The sequence below is a fragment of the Pleurodeles waltl genome, chromosome 10 (assembly GCF_031143425.1).
Source record: "Pleurodeles waltl isolate 20211129_DDA chromosome 10, aPleWal1.hap1.20221129, whole genome shotgun sequence".
Taxonomy (NCBI): Eukaryota; Metazoa; Chordata; class Amphibia; order Caudata; family Salamandridae; genus Pleurodeles; species Pleurodeles waltl.
Genome location: NC_090449.1, coordinates 780,938,518 through 780,958,509, shown reverse-complemented (window position 1 = coordinate 780,958,509; position 19,992 = coordinate 780,938,518). Strand labels below are relative to the sequence as shown.

The 19,992-nt window shown below is 37.3% G+C and overlaps 1 protein-coding gene across 7 annotated transcripts in view; it reads left to right on the top strand.

Annotated features, from left to right (window-relative positions):
* The window catches only part of OSBPL3 (oxysterol binding protein like 3), a 911,347-nt gene extending 900,410 nt beyond the window's left edge, over positions 1-10,937 (top strand). For all 7 annotated transcript variants that reach the window (XM_069211408.1, XM_069211401.1, XM_069211406.1 and 4 more), the window contains one exon: positions 2,139-10,937. In XM_069211408.1, the coding sequence (XP_069067509.1) occupies positions 2,139-2,235 (97 nt within the window). In that variant the 3' untranslated portion in view covers positions 2,236-10,937. The remainder of the gene's footprint in view (positions 1-2,138) is intronic.
* Positions 10,938-19,992: the final 9,055 nt, after the last annotated feature.

Sequence of the window (19,992 nt, the reverse complement as noted above, 5' to 3'; positions counted from 1 at the left end):
TCATTTGTCTCTAGTAAAGCACCCAACCTGCACTATAACTAAGTGAAGGGGTGAGAAAGGTCACGAGCCAACAAGAGGGACTCGGGTAAGGGAAGCTTCCCTCCAGTCTGCGTGACACCAGTATATATAATGGGTCTTCCCCCTCATCCCGCTCGGCCATCTGGGCCTGTATTCCTCTTACTGTACCTCTTCCAATTCTTCCTCCCCTTTTCCGAGCAAGTTGGGTTCACCTCCCTCCTTCCGTGCCTCCTCAGACTTTCTGCTGATCAACTTTCTGCTGATTTAAAAAAAAATCAAAAATGGCATGTTACTTGTGATGAAGCGCTGTGCCACTTTCTCAAAATAGGTTATCTGATGGTTCTTTCTTGTCGAGTCGAGAGGTGAAAGGGGTTGGCTTAAAACAATTTCCGATTAACTATGTCGCACATTAAGCTGTACAGTGAGGACCAGTACTCAGGAATAAAGTTAAGGAATTATATTCAAAGTTAACAGTCAGGTTAATATAAATCACTCTCAAAAACATACTGTGTAAATACAAGATTACAACAGGATAACCAAATAACCTGAAGAAGTTTAGGCGAATTACCATGAGACAAACCAGAAGTTAATTTACTGCAGTACTGAATGTAAGGAATAAAATCTGGTGCTCCGAGAAACGGCTTTGATCCTCTCTTAACCATGATCAACATGAGAATCTGGCAAAATCTCAAAAATGTCAAGGAAAATGTATATGTGCTTGCATACCAAGGAAGATGTCAGCATTTCAGAAGCTGGGCCAAGAGTCTCCTAGAGAAAAAAATAAGTGTTAGCTTAAGGAGAAGAAAGAGAAAGCATAGAGGTCTGCGCCTCTCTAAGTCCAAAGGAATAATGGGCCCACATCAACCTGTGAGAACACTAGTTAAAACCACACAAATCTTCTAAGCATTACCCCTTATTAATTCCATTGTTCTTTCCATTCTCACATTGTGACCCACAGCACACAGATTCTCCCAGATCAGTCCTGAGAATGCCATTGGCCTTGGGCACCTGTAAATCCTCAATACATTACTGAATAGTCAGTTAACACTCCATTTCTCCATGTTCCTCATCAAGGTCTTTCTCAGGCACTTTATCACTTGTACAATGTAACATCTATTCCCAAGCTACCAATTCATGTGACTGTTCCTGCAAAGAAGAAGACATGCAAGCAGAAATGGAAAATAACATTTCACATCAAAATAATTTCAGGCATAGTCATATCAAGTTTAAACATATATTCAATGGTGCACATTTAATGTGTCAGTTGTGCACACAACTTTGAATGCACATAAAAATGCAACTGAGAACCACGTTTTAAATGCAAATGTGAAAACAGAGCACACGTTAACATAAACTCTTCTTGTTTCTAAAGTAAATACAATTTAATAATCTGAGGATGGTTTCTATCCCATTTCAAAAGAGTATATTTAATTTAATAAGGTTAAGGGACACAGTGTATATGATTTTCTATTCCTCCAGTGAATGCATTCCACTACTGAGTTTAAGTGCATCACTTTATACTAATAACATTAGAACAAACAAAGTATGTAGTGCTAAGTGCACATATATATTGTGTATATGTGACGTGTACGGGTGGATCCAAATGTACGCTACTCCAGTTGCTTACTCATTTTTGCATTAATTTAAACATGGATCCTCCTGTGCTTCAGAGTACTGTACAGAGGTCTACAAATATACATAGCGTATCAAAATACACTGTACAGTTCAGTGCTTGGACATACCCCATAATTATTAGTAGCCTCTTACGTAAATTGGGCATAATGACAATTTTGTTTTAATGGTCTGTCAGCTGCACAGAATGTAAACATGCAAATTTGTGTCATCTAGCCAATGTATGTGACTGGGGGGCTAACTATTGTATTACTGTGGAAAGATGAACTACTAACCTTGTTAAGTTTCAAACACTGCCTCCTACATCGGGCTTCAGAGCAGAACACTTTACCACTCTTAGCTGAGAGAGATTGACTGAAGGGGGGTAAGTGAGAAGTGGTCATGTCGGAGGGATATGTCCAAGTTCTAGGCTTGGATAACAATTACAAACTTCTTGTGTAAAGTATAGATCACTATGTACGCTAATGACAATTCTCAATCTTCTGCAGAAAATCTAAAGATGAATCCTGGGTGAGCAATGAAACTTACTGGGACCTGAGAAAAGAACCAGGTTTTGCCAAGTTGGACTGTCTCATCCTTTGGTGAAGGAGATCAGTGCTTCAAGGGTACTGCTTATACGTGTATCATAAAAAATATTTGGCAAACATCTTAGTTATGAAGCACACAAGGAAGACTACGATATTAAGAATTTTTGGCATACTATCGTTGACTGTTCCACCATGGTAATTTCGACTGTGCTTAATGCAAACGAAAATGGGAACTTGCACTGAACACCGCAGACAAATCTTTTGGGGAAAAACAATGCATAAAGAATGTGGCAAAACTGAATTATTTTATTCTGTTGGGATGCCTTCTAGTAGTGAAACATCTTGTGACAAAGTTGAACTTATAATTTTGCTGTGTTTCTCCTAAAACAATGTGCATATGAAACCCTTGAATCAAATCACGTTCCATTTTTCTCCGTATGTGTGTTTGTTCACTTTTTCTGTAGCTTCAAAACATCTGATTAACAGGAATTCCAATATACTCTTATTTCTAAGGTGTGGCTGTATTCCCTTGCATTCCATATTTTTAACCTCACAGTGCAATCTTTGTATTTCACATTAAAGGTACACGTATAGATATACTTTTACTGACATATGATGGCTTGGAATCTTTGGTCACTCTCCACATAATTGCAGCCAAAACAGTGTTTGTGTCACTATGAATTGTGTTTCTACAATTATTAGAGGTTGGACAAACAGGGGAAAGGTTGGAGATGGTCCCAAAGCAGTTGATTTCCATTCAAACTATAGGAGCACTAAATTTCACACACCATTTAAGAATGACTTCGCAACACTTCACTGAATGTAATATGCCTTAAATAACTGGCCTCAACAATCTCTCTCTATGGATGCTATTGGAATTTAAAATACCAATTGGCAATATGGTTCCAGGCTTAGACCCAACCAAGATTCCGTATCAATTTTTAAGGTAACAAAGAATTAAAGTTCAACAGGTAAGCCAAAAATACTCTAGCAACCTTAATGTCCCACAAGGTCATCTGCACCCATTCACTACAATTTATTGCTAACCTTACATAGGTTCACTATGCGACTATGTGCGAAAATGCACTATTAACATCACACAGGAACCTTAACTGATGAATTTACTAGTATACTGGGAGCCCCTCTCTATAGAACTATTTTCAGTGACTATATATATATATATATATATATATATATATATTGTTCTCAGTATTTGTTCCTCTGCATAAAAGTCCACCTCTATTGCTAAATTTGTACCTCAAGATTAAAAAAGTAAAGCCATATATGAATACTTTGTGAATCCATATTTTCTTTTGTGCAGCCATGCTGAAAATGCCAATGTTTCAATGATGTGCAAAAGTTAAATTGACTTTTAAATAACTAACCTTTAATCAGACAAAAATATAATTCAAAATAGTGCATTTCAGTACTTAGTTTTATCAGATTATCAATTTTATCAAAGAAGCTTGAAAGCATTACTTCCTCAATCCCCTGTATCTTATACCCTCTCTCACAGCTAATCTTTTTCTGTCAGCCTGAGATTGCCAAAAAAGCAATTCAAGACAGTTATGAGTAGCATCCACATAGGCTGAGAAAAATTTAAATAGTTATTTCTTTGATCTCCTTTTATTGATTTTAAATCAATTTTTAAGAAAAGTAAGAGATGCATAGATATGTTGTTTACATTTCCAAATGGAACGCGCTCAGCACAAATAGTATGGGGTGACTACAAACTGATACTTTTGAAAATTGCCTTGCACATTTGAATAGTAATAAAATGTACAGCACCTTAAATAATTAACATTGCTCTTACACAGTAATAGATATTTTACTTTGTTCATGTTTGTTAGTTATATTTAAATACTTTTGATTGTATTATAAAAATGTCATATTGAAATGTTGCGATTGACTTAGCTTTCATGGCCTGAAGACACCCAAATTACTTGACACTTTAACACACCCTGTGTACCCCTCAACATGATGTAGAACATCTTCCCCATTTGATGAAACAGAACCTCATGTGTGAGATATATATACTGAGGTGTTATTGCAGTTCAGAAATTCTTTCATTTCTTCACTCCATTTCTAACTTATGTGCTAGCTAAAGAAAGATATACAAATGGAGTCTGTTGGAATACACAAATACTGTTTCATACCATGGCCTCCGATATATCTTTGAGTTGCAAAACATGCTTCTGCAGGGCGAAGTATAATTGTCAGACCCCTTCCTCAGCCCTGGTACTGCATCTACTACTTGGATGGATAAACTGCCATCTCTTTCAGGAGTTGTCTTGAGTGGTGCCCTCATCTTGCTTTGCCATAGCATGGGCTTGGCACACTAAAGAGTGCCATTTTCTTCCAATTATACCATATGATTAAAGTATCATTTCAGGTTTAGCAGTGACGTGAGGAAATTGTCATTCGAGAAATTCATGAATTTTACATCAATAATGGACGCACTAAATCACATTATCAAATATAAAAATACAACATAGCTGACCTCAAATTATGTTTCTTCATAACGCAGCTGATATTTACTAATATTATTATGTTCCTGTAATGTAATTTCTCAAATTATCTGAATTTACTAATACCAGTTTGATGTTTTGAAGGATTTTATTAGTAGACCCCCTTTATGATATTATTGGTCAATAGCACACCATAACTTGCTACAGATGATTAAATATATGGTTAATCTGTAGTACCGCTACATCAAAAGGGTTAAAGACCAAGTTTTCTTGAAGAAATAAAATCCTAGTTCTTTTCCGATTCCCGATTTAGTTGATGTAGACAATAATTCATACACTGACATCTACTGTGTGAGATGGCTCCTCAAAACCTTATTTAGATCATTACATATATGTGTGTCTCTTGCCACATTATGTGGATGTCAGAAGGGTGATTTGACATGAGTACAAGTGTGAACGTAAGAATAGTTAGGCTATAGTCTCTTTATATGCATATTTGTGTAAAAAAAAAAAACCTTTGTCTGATTTCAAAATGTTTGTATATTGATATCTAAATATAATAGAATTATATAGGTCTGTCTACATTTATGCAGTGTAATATAAACTACTTGTTTTATTGCCTTAAAACGCTTGGATTATGAATCCCACATTTATTAACGTGCCTTCCCATTTGCCTTGGCCTTTGCCACCACATTCTGCAGGGTGCAGCAGTGGCCAGATCACATCAGCATCTCTCTCCTGCATGAATAAGTATCTACAAACTGCTAGTGAGGTTGCTACATGTAGTCTGCAGTGCACCAATCTTGGAGCTCCAACCATTTATATACATGTTAATTAAACAAAGCCTTTACCGCAGCAACCTCACCTTAACTATTTATTGCATTTTACGATCCTCAATGATATTTGAAGTCCACTATAACTGTGGCTCGCCAGGGATATTGATCATTTAAATGTTAATTGTCATGGATCACCTTTACTCACATACTAATTTTCACCAAACCATACAGCATGTGACATTTTCTCATCATCTAAACAGTTAGTCATTTTTTCATGTGTAAATATGTGCTGCAGTGAAAGAGCTTTTTTTTTTCAAGCTTTCCTAGTGTGGAACCTTGCCCCTTTGAATATTAGAGACATTGTTGACCCCTTTCTGCAGAAGAAATAACATCTGGCTGTTCCATCCACAATTAACCATATTTTTTTCCAACTTTTTGCTCAAGCTGTAGCATCCATACAAAAGTAAGTATAGATCCAATATATGCAGGGAGGAATATACTGCCCTCAATAGATTACCTCTCTGAACAGGAACTTTGATGCTGGCTGCAGTACGCACACAGAAGCATGGTCAGGTTGGCTTTAAACCTCATTGTGGTTTAGTAAATTGATGAGATAGCCCTGATCAGATTACAGATGCAGAATCTGTGTGTTTTTAAAAACCAACAGAATGGCTACAGTTTCACCTCAAAACCGGGAGCTGTTTGTTGATAGAAGTTGAAATATGCTATGGTTGGAGAGAATGGATAAATACATCAGATCAAATTATGGTTTATCTTTGACTGTAGCTAATATATGGAAAATATGAAAATGTACATGTCTTACTGTCCTGTTGCTAACATTTAAGGAATTTATCAATTCCTTTTGCATTTTTTCCTTCAAAATGGTTGTTAAACGTCACTGCTAAAAACTGCATCACCTGTGTGTTTTAATTATAGAATACCTACTTTGCCTAGTGTTTCCTCCAGTAGGTGGATCAGTTAAACAGATTTGTCCCTGCAATATTAGATTTAGGCAATATTATTCGAATTTGACTGCTTTACTCACTCATCAGTGGTAAATTGTGTAGTGCTTGATGTTAACAATGTATTTTACCAACTAAATTAATTTTTCTTGCTGTCAGTTTTATTTCAATATATAACATTATGTGCAATACATTCAGCCAACAGATTTCTGTGCTGAAAAATGTTGATACTGCTGACACCAATATTTTGATGTGATTCTAATTTTTCAAATGCTCACAAATGTGGGTGTTCAGTTGATAAGACTGGAATATAAATGATTTACAATTTTTTTTTTTTTTAACTGTTGCATTTATTTCCTGTGACATCATTAGAAATGGTTTATTGATATGTTCGGATTTAGTAGAAGACAATGAGAGGAAGTTTTCATCTTGTTACTCCCACCTACCACTACTTTCGATATATCATGCAGAACAAAAGAATGAAAAACATAGTGATAAATACACTTTTTATTTTAGTTAGAATGTGTCTCTCATAGATTAAATAAAATACCTGCTTTGGCTTACTTTTACATGACTAAAGTAAAGCAAATGAAACCCTGTGAATGGTGAAAGTCTTACTGAGCATAAACTGTGATGTTATATGTGATTTTAAAATACCAGTAAGGCGGATAACAAAGCGGAGCAAAATTTGTTACTGGTAATATAAAGCATCATATATTAAAAACAATTGACCAACCAGAAAGAGGAACTATCTAAGACAGAAAGAGGAACTGGAGAAAAAGGGACTATCTGTACATCACAGGCATTTGCATTTCAATGCTTAGCTATCTACCTGAGAAGACTAGATCGCAAATGCAAAATAGACTTTTTTTAAAGCGTGTTTGAAGTTATCTAAATATGACATAATTGAAACAATTCTTTCCATGTCTCATATCTTCTGCACTTCTCATAATATACAAGACCTCTGAAAGGCCACATGATCATCCTTAGCATCGGACTACTTTTAAAACCATTTGTCTTCCACATAAGGAGTGTAGGTCTTAACATTTGTGTTTAATATGTACTATTGTATCATCTGTGAGGAATGTTGTGAGATACTCATGTTTGTTTCAAGTTTCCCTTCCTTTAGCCTTTCTAGAGATTTGAACATTGTATTCCATCAAGCAACTTAATGTATGGCTAATGTTTTTGAATTGATGGGTTACTTCTTTTGTGGTGGATGCCCCATGTTCTTCTCTATAGATCTACCTCATGTCACTTGCATGTAGGGCAGGGCAAGTGCATCATCTACATGTGAGCATTGTAATGTGCAATCCAGGCTGCATATTATGTTAGAGATGATTTATAAATCTCAGCTAACATGGCATCACCAAACTGACTACTATTGAGGAAACAATTCTTTGTGACCAGTTCTTAAGTTGTATCCTAAATCTGGCTCTGTCATTATTTGTCCAGAAGAAACAGAGAGCCTTTGCAGTGCCAGTGTGCAAGACCTCTAAAAGAATATCCAGCTGTGTGTGCACCATGGAATGTACAATTAAGGCTAGAGAGTCCAAAGATTGTAGAGCTCAACCGTGGGTGTCAGACTTCGGCTGGCCAGTCAAAAACAGAGGTCTTTGATTATCCTTGAAAGTGCAATGTTTCCTCGAAAAGAATGTCCAGCTGAGTGTGTGGCATGGAATGTAGGAATTATGGTTAGAGTGTTAAAGGTTTGCAGAGCTTAACCCAGGGCGTAAAAGTAAGCTGGTCAGTGAAAAACTGATGTCTTCGAGTAACGTTGAAGGCCTAATGAGACCTTGATGAGTTAATTTCAGGCACATTTGCTATCTAATTTCAGCATTTAAAGCACACCTTTCTGTGATAAAAATGTTTGCTACTAAGGCAGTACCAAGAAAGGAAGAGCAAGTGGACTACTCATAACGTGTCAAAGGTAGCCTGAGTCACCCTGGGAAGCCTGGGTCAGAGAAAGTAGAGAAGAGAGAACCGGGACCAAGTGGTATGCATGAAACCCATGATTAAGGGTGAGCATTCCTTTATTGTACAACATTTCTGTTCAAATTGTATGTTGTTTTTATTTGCACAAAGCACCTGGTCTTATGGCTCTCTTAAATAAAGATATTAACTTGAATTCAGCAAGTTAAAAACCAGAAAGCTAGACTGTTATTATTCACTAGAATTACGTTGATTTGATTTAATGTGCAGTTGAAGAGTATGAGATCTCCACATCATCACAAATTGGACTCTGCCATCAACGCAGAACTTTTAGAAGCAAGGTATTCTAAGTGTGTACAATGGGCCACCGACCCACAAAACATTACTGGATCCATATACTGAATTAGTTTTGATACACTGTCATAAAATCTTCAACTGTCGGTAGAGTGTTTCAAATGTACTGCACTTTTGAGTACAAAGTCAGTCTATGGCATAGAGTGCAAGGCAGATATTCATATCAACTTTGTTTTTGAAGAAGCCCCGCTGCCATTTTCAGAACCAGGAAAAACAGGATGACATAATTGCCGAACTCTGGTTGTGACAAAGCATTTCATAGCCTTTCCTTGATACAGGGAAGAGAAAATGGAAGAATGCATTAAAAATAAATAGGAGGTAACAAGATTCCATGTCTGACTTAATCCATAGCCTGAGCATTAACTCTGAATAAAAAATACTTTTCCTATGTCCACTACTGTAGAAAGGATGGGCATTGGTCAATCAGTAAAGGACAAAAGCTATATGACCCAAGAGGTTTGTTCTTAGAGGATAAGGAGAATTTTGGTTTGTCAAGGATTTGGTTTTAAGATATTGAAAGATAAATACTGAGCACAGTTTGGACCTTCCTTATTCCTCCCTGTTTTTTAGTTTAAGAACGAGTAGGTGTTCATTGTCCTAAATGAAAAAAACATTCCCCAAAACTAAGCAAAACAGTAGCTAGGGGTGTGAGGTAATTGCAAAATAGTACTCGAGAAATAAACTCTTGAGGGACACTGGAAATGACCTCACTGGTGTCTGAAACCCATGGTGGTTGTATGGTGACATGCATTGTTGGGGACTGAACTGCTAAAAACAGTTGACCTTGTGATATTTTTGTGGGGCATTTTAGGGGAAGGTGACTGTTGCCTGAAATTTAAAGAGGTGTAGGATTAGACAAGGGCAGTGGAATTTGGGATTTTTGGTACTTTTCCTATTATTGGGACTTTAAAACTTCTTTGTTTGCCGTTGACATCTAGTGTGTCCTCTAGGTCAAAAATTGGAATATTTCCAGCTAAGCCATTTAATGTCCTTCACACAGTGAACAAAGTTAAAGTAAGCCCTGTTTTATACGCTTCAAAAGTTACTGTTTTCTACTGTATAAAACAGCAACATAATACTACTATTGTTATTCAAGCTGTAGCCACCGCTATCTACTGTGATTAGTAACTAACGCCTATTTTTCAAATGAATGTCGTTTTATACTTTTTTCGTAGTGTCAGGTATTTATGTAATTTCCTATTATTGGAGATTTGTCTCTGGTTTGTTCCTTGTCCATGCCTCATCGATCTGGCTCAGAAGCACTGCATGACCGAATATTTTCACAACATTAGTTGCCTTTGGTTAGTTTTAACCTTTCCTCCTTCTCAATTCCTGATAGCAACTGGTGTAGCCTTTTCCTCATATGATCATGATGCATAATGTCACGTAAAACAGCAAATATGTTTTCTGACTGTAGTGAGATGTTAATTTTTTAAGCCTCCCTTATTCACAACATACACATGTAAGGATATCTGCAAAGTGATTTCTTTTAACTGTGAGTTTTTAATCAATTATTCTAATGCATTTTATGGGGAGTATATGGCACTTAAGTTCGCTTGTGTTTTCATCAAACTATAAAAGATAAAAGTAAGAACTGCTGAATGTTAGTTTGTACATATATTAACTTTAATACAAACTGACCAAATGATATTGCAAGTCTAATTAGTGTTCTTTCTTGTTGCACACAACTATATGCAATTAAGAACAGAAAAGCACATATTGCACACAGTCCATAATGTTGGTTACTGGGTTGCATTGGAGTTTGTTGACCATCTGTCTCTTGGCATGGTTATTGTTTAGGGATGACACACAGTCACACCTACGCAGAATAGAATTAGGGCTCCTCACCTCATGAAATATGGACATCAAGGGTTCAACCAAAAATCTAATCAAGTAGAATTTTGTTACTGGTGTGTTGACTGTAAAAAACCTAACATAAGTATTTGAAATACGTAGAACGTGTGGACATTGCTGTATTAAAAAAAACTAGTATTTCTTAGCTAGTTCATGTAATGCTATTTTCATATTTTCTACCACTTATGTTCTCTGAACTGTATGTTAGATCCTGCAGACATATTTGCCCAACTGCCTTATACATTAAGAAAATACCTTGTAAGAAACTGTTATTATTTCTTTGTTTGACAATACTGTTATTGTTGTATTCACATTTATCTGTATCTCGCACTAAACCTTGTCCCGTCTTTCCCATATTACCTTTTAATACTGCATGTGAAATGGATATTAAACTGCAATATTTTCACTTTTAAATGGTGGTGATTTTTATTTATTTTTTTCAAATTGATTTTGCAGTATGTTAGTTTGGGTGTGTGAAACAGGCTAAAGGTAAGTTTGTGGTGCATTTTACACACATGAAAATATTAAGCCTACTTTTGGGTAGAAATGCCATTTACTATGAAACAATCATAGAACATGGAAAGTGGAAATTTGTGGCAAATGAAGACTAAATAAAAAGGTGACTAAATTGTCGAATATCAAGCTAGTACAATGGATGTATATTATCCCCTTGTCATGGTCCCTATTGTAGGAAAAGTTTACCCACCTCAGCAGTAGGGAATATGAACAAAATACCTCCACCGCACATACAGGTAAAAATACAGATAAAATATAAAGATATAAATGCTAATAACATTGGCTCCGTTTGACGAATCTTGACAACATTTTCAAACATAGTTCACAAATTACTTTAGCCCTGAAATAAAGAAAATCAACATCGATCCACATCATAAAAATCTCCCTTAACTTTCAAAATGTTTAAAGCCATAATTTTTTTCAACCAGAAATGTATAGTACAGTGCACTACTACGAGAATCTACATCCAGATTTGTCATCTTCTGTTTGGGAATGTACACTAAAAGCTACTTTGTTTGCTACTAGATACTATTACTTATTGCATCACCATCTACTCTTGTAATTTTGGGCTCTGAACTTTGGATACCAGGACTTGGCTTCTTAATGCACAGTGACCGCATATTTCCTGTGCGTCATTGCATTATTTAATTTTACGAGGCTGTTACCTGACTGTGACTCTGTCAGGGTTCACTGTCAAAACATTCCATTGACATTGCAGTGAAGTCATAGGCTTCACCTTCCGCTCCCTGTAAAAACAGACGTACCCGTTTGCCCTGATGCCATCTCAACAAGGGGTTTTTCCTCAAGAAAACACTTTCCTCACGCAGTGCAGCCATTTTACTAAGGACATTGTCGGGCACTAATCTTGTGTGTCAGGAGCATTCTAGCAGTGACACACACGCTCTGGATCAAAATATCTGCATTTTCTTCATTGATGAACGCAGGTATTTATATACCTAGGGGGTTATTCTAACTTTGGAGGAGGTGTTAATCCGTCCCAAAAGTGACGGAAAAGTGACGGATTTACCACCAGCCGTATTACGAGTCCATTATATCCTATGGAACTCGTAATAGGGCTGGTGGTATATCCGTCACTTTACCGTCACTTTTGGGACGGATTAACACTCCTCCAAAGTTAGAATAACCCCCCTAGTGTTGTTTCTTCGGGGATAGGCGTAGCCTGTACTATCCTTACGGTGACAGCAACACCAAACGGTTACAACTTTCAGATTTATTTCAGTGACAGGCACATCAAGTAAACACAGCCTGCACCATCCTTACTATGACAGGCACACCAAACAATTACAACTTTCATACTTGATTCAGTGTCAGGCACACCAAGTAAATACAGCCTGTACCGTTCCTACGGTAACAGGCACACCGTCTAATTCTACCACTTTATTAACCTTTAGAGGTAATTACATTCCATTTTAATCGCACTTTTGTATTCGAATATATATAATAAGATTTCAGTACTTCCTTAGCTGTGCTTTTGTTGTTTAAGTATCCCAATACAATGCAAATTATAACTCCTCTGCCCTTTTTCTAACAACTCCAGGTGAACCCCCAATCTTATGGCCCAGATGGAAAAAAAACATTTCTTCATTATGCGAAGGTTTGTGGGACCAGCCTTTCTAGTGAGAGAAAAACTTCCCTGTTAATGCAATTTTTAGGAAGTGAAAGTCAGGAAGTATTCAAAACTCTTCTAGCCTTGCAAGATGAAGATGCGTAATTGAATGAGCTTGAAATGTGTTTAAAGAAGCTAGATGTGCATTAGTTTACAAAAATTTGCACTATACTAGAACGTTATCACTTTGGTATGAGAGAACAAAAAACAAATGAGTGTGGAAGGGTATGTTACATCCTTAAGGAAATTGGCCTCGTCCTGCAAATTTGGTTCCAAATTAGAAGAACGCATTAGGGATCAATTTATGTTAAAATGACATAGTGACAAACTCAGACATGAGTTATGGGTGAAAGATGATCATCCTTTGCATGACGTAATTTCTATTGCAAAACGTGTTGAACTTACATTGGCATGTGTTGAAGAACTGGAAAGAAATAAAAACACTGCTGTGAACAAAATGAACATAAAAGAAGATGAAAACAAGTCTAATGATTATGGAAACAGTGATACCAAAGCTGCACAGGGTCAATCAGTGAAATTCAAAAATGCAATACGTTACAGGTGTAGTAATGCTGGGCATTTTGCTTCATACAATAAGTGTCCTACATTGAATGCCATAATAAAGGTTTGTAGCAAGGAATGTAATTTTGCTAAGTGCTGTAAGGAATCCAAGAACAGTACTCAATCGGTGAAAGTTGTAAAAGATTGCATTTTGTCGGTGTTCACTACTGGTGAACATAAAAAACATCCTAAGGATCATGTTGCTATTGAAGGTTTCACAAGTGAAACATTATTCCATTCAGGAGCATGGATGACCTTGATCTCTAATAACCTATTTGACAAAGAACTTAGGGACTAAATCAATTTAAAAGAACTGGATGTAGTCCCAGGAGCTTATGGAGGTCAAATAATAGATTTGAGGGGGTATTGTGAATCAGATATCAGATTTAAATCTAACTCTATTCAAGGTAAAGTCTATGTTCTAGTGAAGTGAGACAGTGTACTAAGTTTGCCATACCAAAGGAAGTTGGGAATCATACTGGATCCAAACTCCCCTAATTCACTACAGTGATTAAAGAGGACTTCATAAAAAGTCTACAGTCAAGCAACATACAAGAACTTAAGGTTCAAGAAGAGGATGACTCTTCTAGGTTTCGTGATGACTTCCCTGAAGTCTTCAGTGAAAAGATGGGTTTTTGAAAGGGCATGTACACCAGGTTAAGCTCAAACAGGGAGCCGTGCCAGTGGTTGCATAGATGTGCTCCATTCCCATTTCTATGAGAGATGCTGTAGCGAATTAGATCAAGAAGTTGTGCAAAGAGGGAGTGATCGAATGTGTTGTGTTCAGAGTGGATTGTACCCATCGTGGCTGTGCGGAAACATTCTAGCAAGATCAGGGAGTGTGAGGACCTGAGAGCTCTCAACAGGTGCATAATAAGTGATCATTTCCCTCTTCCTAAAATAACTGAGATGGTCTTACTTCTTTATGGTGTCAGGTATTTCAGCACCTTGGACTTAACTGCAGCATATCACTTACTCAAGTTACACCCTTATTCTGAAGACTACACCCCGTTTATAACTGCATTTGGGACATATCGCTTTGTGAGGATGCCCTTCGGATTAGTAGGGGCTGCTGCTGTGTTCCAGCATATTATGTATCAGTTATTTGGAAGTATTTTAGGTGTAAAGTGCTTCTAAGACGATATTTTAATCTATGGTAATACTAAATAAGTACATGATGAGAGGGTGAGGAAAGCGTTGAATATATTGAATAATAATGGCTTAGCTCTCAAGTTAAGTAAATGTTCTTTTGGAAAAACTGAAATTGAATATTTGGGTCATAGGATAAACTCTGAAAGTCTTTTTCCAAAGAAAGATTTAGTCACAAATATAATGACTTTTCATAGTCCAGGAAAGAAGGATGATTCGTTATAATTTCTTGGAATGGTGGAATTCCATCCAAAATTTCTACCCAACTTAGCTTCCAAAACATTTCACATGAGGAAACAGCTTAAAAAAGTGTTGAATTTGTGTGGGTTGAGGTATGTGAAAGAGAATTTGTAAACATCAAAAAAGAATTAACTGAGATTGATAATTTAAGGTCTTTTGATCCTACCAAGAAATGTGTGATTATGAAAGATGTAGGAACAAAAGGGATCGGGCTGTATTGATGCAGAATATAGGAGCAGGATGTGATCACAGACCGATAGCGTATGCTTCAGGTCATTGGGTGGGGTTGAAGAAAATTATTCCACGATTGAAAAAAAAAGCCTTAAGCGTATTCTGGTATGTTAAGAAGTACAATAATTTTGTATGGGAAATTAATTTGCTATTTCTACAGATCACACACTGCTGGTTGATGTATTTACAAAGAAAGGATTAGACATGATTGTTGTAATCTTGTTTAATTAATTAGTTAGTTAATATGTAATTAGTTTCTGTATTTTATTAGGCATTTATATCAGTACTTAATATGTTCAATAGTGTGCTCCATCCCACCCTCGTCACCAGTGTTGAAAAGAAGATTACCCAACAGGTTTCAGAAGCAAGTCTTTATTATCCTTCTCTACTGCTCCATCTTCAAACAGCTTCTCACCTCACAGCTCTTGCTCACATTCTAATTCACTTGGAACATTCTAAGTCTTAAGAACCGGAACCGGAACCAGAACTTGATGAAGAGTGCGACGAATATGATATCATATCACTTACATAAAATTGGAAAAACAGTTTGGTGATGGAATTAATGTAGTGTTAGAACGCCACAAATTCTTTTGTCGCACTCAAGGGAAACAAGAAAGTATAACTAACTATGTAGCGGCATTAAGAGGTTTAAGCACATTATGCGACTTCGGGAACCTTAATGATTCCCTCATCCGTGATCAGTTAATAGGTTGTATTAACAATCCCAATATACAAGAAAAACTGTTACAAAAACAACCTGAGTTAAAAGAAGCAATCAAAATTGCTAAATCCATTGAACACACAGCTACGTGTTTACAAGAAATCAAATCCCCAACACTTTTAGAGCAAGTTTCGGAAATCAAAGAAAACAAAACAGATGAAGCCATACTTAAAATTAGGAATGGTGATAAATCACGCCTCAATTCCAATATAACTCTAAAATGTTATCGCTGTGGGAGCAATAATTATCTTGCTAATGCAAATTTTTGTCAAGCCAGGACATTCTCATGCAGGAACTGTGGCAGAAAAGGCCATTTTGCAAGGGTCTGTAGAGATCTTTCTAAAAATGACAAACATAATGACAACAAAAAATTAGAAGACAACCACCAAGAAATCAAAAATATTATTTTACAGGTAAAAAATGAAGACGTTGTTCCTACCCAGTATCCTGAATGCACAATTTACATTGATGATATTCCATTAAAGGTTTTTGCAGACTCATGCTCACCATTAACATGTTTCTGATTTTGATAAGATGGAAGGTGCACAGGCAATAAAGTTACATACCCCTGACATTAACCCTAAGGGTTACAACTTCCTCTTAAGGGTATGTTCAAGGCCCTCATTTCTTTCAAAGATCGCTCCACTGTCGGGAAGATATATGTAGTGCAGGAAGGATCCAACTTATTAGGCTGGCAACATCAAAAAGAACTGGAAATCAGGCTAGACCCCAACAATCCAGAGCAGGTTATGGTCATCAATAAATCTGACCCTGCAGCACAAAATTTTCAGGAGTTTTCTCGGGTCTTTAATGAGAAGCTGGGTCTGCTCAAAGGTTTTCAGCACAAGATAAAGATGAAACCTAACTCAAAACCTGTGGTACACAAAATCAGGCCGATACCATTTTTACTTAAAGAAGCTCTTGCGAAGGAACTTAACAGGTTGGAATCTTAAGGCATATTATAGCCCATTGATAGTTCTGAGTGGCTAGCCCCCATTGATATCGCAAAAAAAAATCACAGCGATGACAGAGTTTGTATTGACCTTTGTGACTTGAACAAGAACATCTGGATTTGAAAGATATCCTCTCCCCAGAATCCATGAAATGTCAGCCACCATGGTTGAGGCAGTATGTTTCTCAGTTCTGGACTTATCCAATGCTTATCACCAGGTGGAGCTACACCCCGATTCCAAATTAACGCCTTTTACTACAGCTCTAGGCTCTTTTATGTTCAACAGAATGCCTTTTGGGTTGGCGTCAGCCGCTGCAGTTTTTCAGAAGGTTATGCAACACATCCTGCACGATGCAACCAAAACCCTTTGCTTCCAGGATGATATCCTCATTTATGGAGCATCAGTTGAAGAACATGACTAGAATTTAAAAGCCGTACTCAACAAATTGAAAGTTGCTGGTCTCACTCTAAAAAAAGAAAAATGCCAAATTGGTGTGAGTGCGGTAGAATACTTAGGGCATACAATTTCGAAGGATGGTTTCAAACCAAAGATGTGCCTAGTGGAAGCAATCAAAAAAGCAAAGGCACCCGGTAATAAAGAAGAACTTAAATCGTTCTTGGGTCTAGCAGAGTTCATGGCGAAGTATGTTAAGAACTTCTCTGAACTCACATATAACCTATGGGAATTATTAAAAAGCTACACTCCCTATCAGTGGTCTGATAGCCATGACACTACTTTCCAAAAAGTGAAACAAGCTATTTTAGCAGCACCCTATCTATGCTCCTTTGATCCAAAAAGAAAAACTATCCTTTCTACGGATGCCAGTAAACATGGCTTAGGTGCAACCTTATCACAATTTATTGAATGTAAGGAAAGAATTGTTGCCTTCGCCTCTAGGGCCCTTAGCAAGGTGGAATCAAATTTCTCTATAATTGAGAGAGAGGCCTTAGCCTGCTTCTGGGCAGTTAAACACTTTAAATTCCTCCTTTGGGGTATTCAGTTCACCATTCTTACAGATCATAAACCGCTAGTTTACATATTCTCCACAAAAGGGTCAACCAACAGCACTCCTAGGATCGCCAAAAGGATCCTGGGCCTTGAAAGTTTCTGTTTCAAGGTGGAATTTCTCCCTGGTATTAAAAACTATGCTGCTGACTTTCTATCCAGAGTTCCTCTGGATATAAAAGAGGACTTTGAAACTCCAGAGTACCCTATTATGTTAATCACTACACCCTCTATCTCCAGAGACGAGTGGATTTCTGGGTATCAGCAAGATAAGTCCTTATCTATGCTAAAAGAATACACTAAAGAGGGTTGGCCTAACTCAAGGGTGGACGTCAATGACGTCATCAAAGGCTACTGGGAGGTAAGGTACGAGATTAATGAAAACAATAACTTCCTGTTAAGAAATGTCAAAATAATTCCCCCAGCTAATCTAAGGCAAAAGATCGTTACATTTGCCCATGAGGGTCACTTGGGCAGAAGCCTAACTAAGTCACGTATTCAAGAAGAGTTTTGGTTTCCTGGCATGGATTGTATGGTGGAAAATGAAGTAAAAGATTGTACGATTTGTGGGAGTAGTGACAAGTCTAAAATAGTTAGTAAGTTTCCCATCTCCCCTGTCTCCATCCCTAGTAAACCTTGGGAAAAATTTGCCCTAGGCATCATTGGGCCGATCAATATGGCAGGAGTTCCTAAACCATATGCTTTGGTGATAGTTGATTACCATTCTCATTGGATCTGTGTTAGAATGGTCAATCAAATCACCACTGATTCAGTGATAAATTTTATGAAGGATGTATTCTCAATGGAGGGCATACCTGCCTCTCTCATCACGGATAATGGTGTTCAATTGACCTCGTCTGCAATGAAATAATTTCTTAGCTCTCTTAACACTAACCACCTTAACACTGCTTTGTATTGTCCATGTGCAAATGGCTTGGTAGAAAGAATCAACCGCATGATCAAGGAATGTATCCTACTCGCCAGCATTAATCATTTAAATGTGGAGAATTCTATGAGACATGCTGTGGGCATACCACACCACTCCTAACTCTGTTACTAAAATTGCCCCATTCTCCGCACTTAAGGGCAGGAAACCTAGCACAAAGTTCTTTCCCACGTGGTTGGGTGGTGGAGATAAAGTGGTACGTGATTTTCCTGACAACGAAAATCAGATTTCCTTACATCAAAACAAGTATAAAACACATTATGATATTATTAAACATGGCACAAAAAATCGCCTATGGAAGGCGGGAGATTGGGTGTATGTCAAAAGACCGGTGTTGGGAACGAGCATGAGGGATACGAAATATATGGGACCCATTCGAATCAGCAAGGTCAAGCATAATGTGGTAGTGTTAGAAAACGGCCAATGTTGGAGTATGGATAGGATTGTCAAACAACAGGCCCCTACCAATTCTGATAGGAGTATCTCCAATGAAAGCAACATGAGTGGAAAGGAGATACCGAATCAAAGTACTGAATTGGGCACCTCTAAAAGGAAAAGTATTAGACTTATGATGTATGATTCTCCGTTTAAGAACATATGGGTAATGCATCAAATTTATTTCGAGCTTATGACCTTTGAGGTAAACCTACTCTTTCCCTTTCAACCCTATATCCTGAGATGCTTTACATCCCCCAGATTGTCCTTGCGTAATTCCTGGGGTATTGCCCTCTTCTTCTTTGTTCCTCCTTCCTCTTGTCTCCCCTTTGAACATACCATCATTTGTTTTGTCGTCATCAGGAGGAAAGATGTGTTGTAATCTTGTTTAATTAATTTGTTAGTTAATACGTAATTAGTTTCTGTATTTTATTAGGCATTTATATCAGTACTTAATATGTTCAATAGTGTGCTCCATCCCCCCTCCAGCTCTTAAGACTTACAATGTTCCAAGTGAATTAGAATGTGAGCAGGAGCTCATGATAGAATGTTGGAGCTGTGAGGTGAGAGGCTGTTTGAAGATGGAGCAGTAGAGAAGGATAATAAAGACTTGCTTCTGAAACCTGTTGGGTTAATCTTCTTTTCAACAATTATATCCATGAGAATTTGTAAATGGATTGTGGCTCTGCAGGATTTTTGTTTGTGTACATTATGTTCCAGGCCTGAGGAACAAAATTGAGGATTGTCTCTCTAGAGTCAGTTCTCTGACAGAGAACAAAGTGATGAATGATGAGAAAGAGATGAAGGTATTCAGCTTTACAGAAGGTGTTGTGTCACAAGAAGAATGGGTCAGAGCCATTGCTGGAGATCATGTACTACAACAAGTGTGTGAAACACTACACAGTGGGTGGAAATCAACAATGAGGAACGATCGCTTGCTGGGAAGTTTTTGGAGAGTCAGAGCTGAGTTCTCAGTTGAAAATGGTTTGGTTTTACGAGGTTTGAGAGCTGTGGTACCCACTGAGCTAACAGATGGAATGGATTTGATGATTGAGAGGTTGATTAGAGTATGCCCTGATTGTTGT